We start from the raw sequence: 2,615 nt of genomic DNA on the forward strand, positions 1-2,615 counted from the left end.
TATATATATATATATATATATATATATATATATATATATATATATATATATATATATATATATCAGCTTTGACTGGCTGCGTCAGCTTCGTTGTCAGGGTCCAGAGCACACAGGAGCACATCAGCACAAGGCACACAATGGGGGGTAATGGCGGGCACCGCCGGACAGAGAAACACCAGCTTACTGACGTCCTTTACGGAGTCCTCAGTTCACAGTACATCAGAGGGCAGCCTCCACACACACACACAGGGCACTCATGCACTCACAGGCGTTCCCAGGGGCGGGCACAACAGACCACAACAGCAGGCAGCACGTCTTAATAACAGAGCGTGCGTCTCCCAGTCTTTCCTTGCACCTTCTCTTTTTCAGACTGCCCCCTGCGCCGCCCGCCAACACTCACAAAGCCAGCCCGCGCAAACATACATATGCACATATACACACATTCGTAACAACTGGCCCCCCTTACGAAAAGGTCGACCCGACCTTCCTCACACTATAAAACAGAGAGGCAAAATGCATACAAAATAAACTAGAACATTTAGGACAGTTCAAAATCTCTCAGATACACAGGAGGTCGGCGGTGACGGACAGGGCGAGCAGCAGTCTCCACCACCAACTGGCTGTCACCTGCATCACCGCCCACTGCCTCCTCAACCTCGTTGGGGACGTCCTCCATCGCTTCCGGGACATCTTCTTCGGCACTTCCTTCCTCCTTGGGCTCATCTGAACCCCAGGAGAAGCTACCAGGGCCGTGGTAGCGCCAAAAGCGGTCCGCGTGCACTACCAACGCCCGCTTGTGACCTCTCCTGATCTTGTACGTGACCGCCGAGGGCACGTCCACGACGGTATAGGGCCCCTCCCAGGGCTCTGCAGCTTCGGCGAGAGGCCACGCTTGCGTTGGGGGTTGTGCAGCCACACCCTGTCCCCCTCTGCATACCTGGCGTCTCGCATGCGGCAGTCGTACAGCTTCTTCATAGCGCGACTCGCCGTCCTCAGCTTGCTGCGCACCTCACGATGGGCCTCCGCGAGCCGCTCCGTCTGCTCCTCCTTCAGGTGGGTGGCGCTCCGCTGCGCCAGGTCCTCCAGGAAGCCCGGCAGCGGGCCCGCCACACGCGGCCTTTCGGCCTGCCGCCGCGCCTCGGTCCGCTGCACCTCTTCACACGCCCCAACCGGCGTGCCGGCGGGTATATTTCGAACCTTGTCAGAGAAGTTAGCCAGTAACACAGTGACTAACTCCTCCCCCGCTCCTACGAGGCTCCTTCCAAGTGCCACACCGTCAGCCAGCCGCATGTTACTCACAGGCTCCACCAGAACCTCGGCCTCCTTCATCACACGTGTTTAACGGCACTGAACGTGGGCCTCGGTGCGTGGGGGCAGCCTCAGTCGCTTCGTGGTAACTACATCGGCACGCCTGACTTCACGAAGGAAAAGCACGTCATGGCCACGTACCGTCATTCTTTTCTGTCTGAAGTCAACACAGGCGTCCATCCTCGTCAGGTAGTCGTATCAGCGACGAAGACCGGCATGTCTTCCTCCACGCCACCTACACGCACACGAGCATTCACCGGACCCCTGCAGCTACATGCAGTCCCCCGTTACTCCACACAGCTATTGAGGCGAGTCTGGCAACCACTCAGCCTCCACCAGCCCTGGCCGCACCAGCGTGTGATCTACGCCGCTGTCCACAGTCATGCGACACGGCCTCCCGTCCACGGCGCCTCTCACCAGCGCGCTGCCAACGGTGTAGTGACACTTCACACAAGCCGGGGCACTGTAGTTTTGTCCGGCTGAGAGGCGGCCCCTGCCTTCAGCCTGTAGTCGTTTCCCGCTGACAATTCCTCCTTCGGGCTGGGACAAGCGCTGGACCGGTGTCCAGCCCCGCCGCAGTCCTCACAGCAGGGCTGAAAGGCGACACGATCAGGCCGGTCGAGAGCGCACCTTCGCTCCCTCGGGCACCGGTGCCTCACGTGCCCCTTCTCACCGCACCGCCAGCATCGCCCGCCGAACGCTCCCGGGCTCGCCGCACGTGACGGTGGCCTTTTCACTTGAGCCTTGCGTCCTCTCACGTCACTGCGGGGCCGAGCGAAGGTAGACAGGGAGCTCGCGGTCTGCATGAAGGCCTCAAACTCCATTGCACGAGCCAAAGCCACTTGCACGTCAGCTGGGTGTGCCTGCCTCACATAAATCTGCAGCTGGTGGTCCACCAAGGCATCCAGGAAGGCATCACGCGCCAACACGGTGACCATTTCCTCACCGGCCGTTGGGTACGCCCTTCTCACCAGTGCCTCTACGTCGTGGGCCAGCTGGGACAGCGTCTCGCCCCTCTGCCTCGTCCTCTTCTTCAGCTGGGCACGATACACCTCAGCCTGGTGGCGGTGCCCGAAGCGACGACGCAGTGCCTCAGCAATGTCAGGAAGGAAGGAGGTGGCCAAAAACCTCGATAGCTGGACCCCTGAGAGCTGTGGCCAGCTGAGGCCTTCTCAGCCTGGTCCCAGCCCTGTGCAGCCGCCAGCAGATCTAACTGGGCAGCATAGGACTTCCAGGCTACCTTACCGTCGTACTCGGCAGGCTTGCGAGACTTGAAGCGGGGGAAAGGCGAGCGAGGCGGTGAGGGT

The 2,615-nt window shown here is 59.8% G+C and overlaps 1 protein-coding gene across 1 annotated transcript; it reads right to left on the minus strand.

Moving 5' to 3' along the window:
* Positions 1-524: 524 nt before the first annotated feature.
* On the minus strand, positions 525-1,329 carry LOC123510715. The gene is made up of 2 exons (XM_045266048.1): positions 917-1,329; positions 525-723 (listed from the first exon to the last, which is right to left on the minus strand). Exons 1-2 carry the CDS (start codon positions 1,327-1,329, stop codon positions 720-722), a joined length of 417 nt encoding a protein of 138 aa, XP_045121983.1. The 3' UTR covers positions 525-719.
* Between the last annotated feature and the right edge of the window lie 1,286 nt (positions 1,330-2,615).

The sequence above is a fragment of the Portunus trituberculatus genome, chromosome 30 (genome assembly GCF_017591435.1).
Source record: "Portunus trituberculatus isolate SZX2019 chromosome 30, ASM1759143v1, whole genome shotgun sequence".
Classification (NCBI taxonomy): domain Eukaryota; kingdom Metazoa; phylum Arthropoda; class Malacostraca; order Decapoda; family Portunidae; genus Portunus; species Portunus trituberculatus.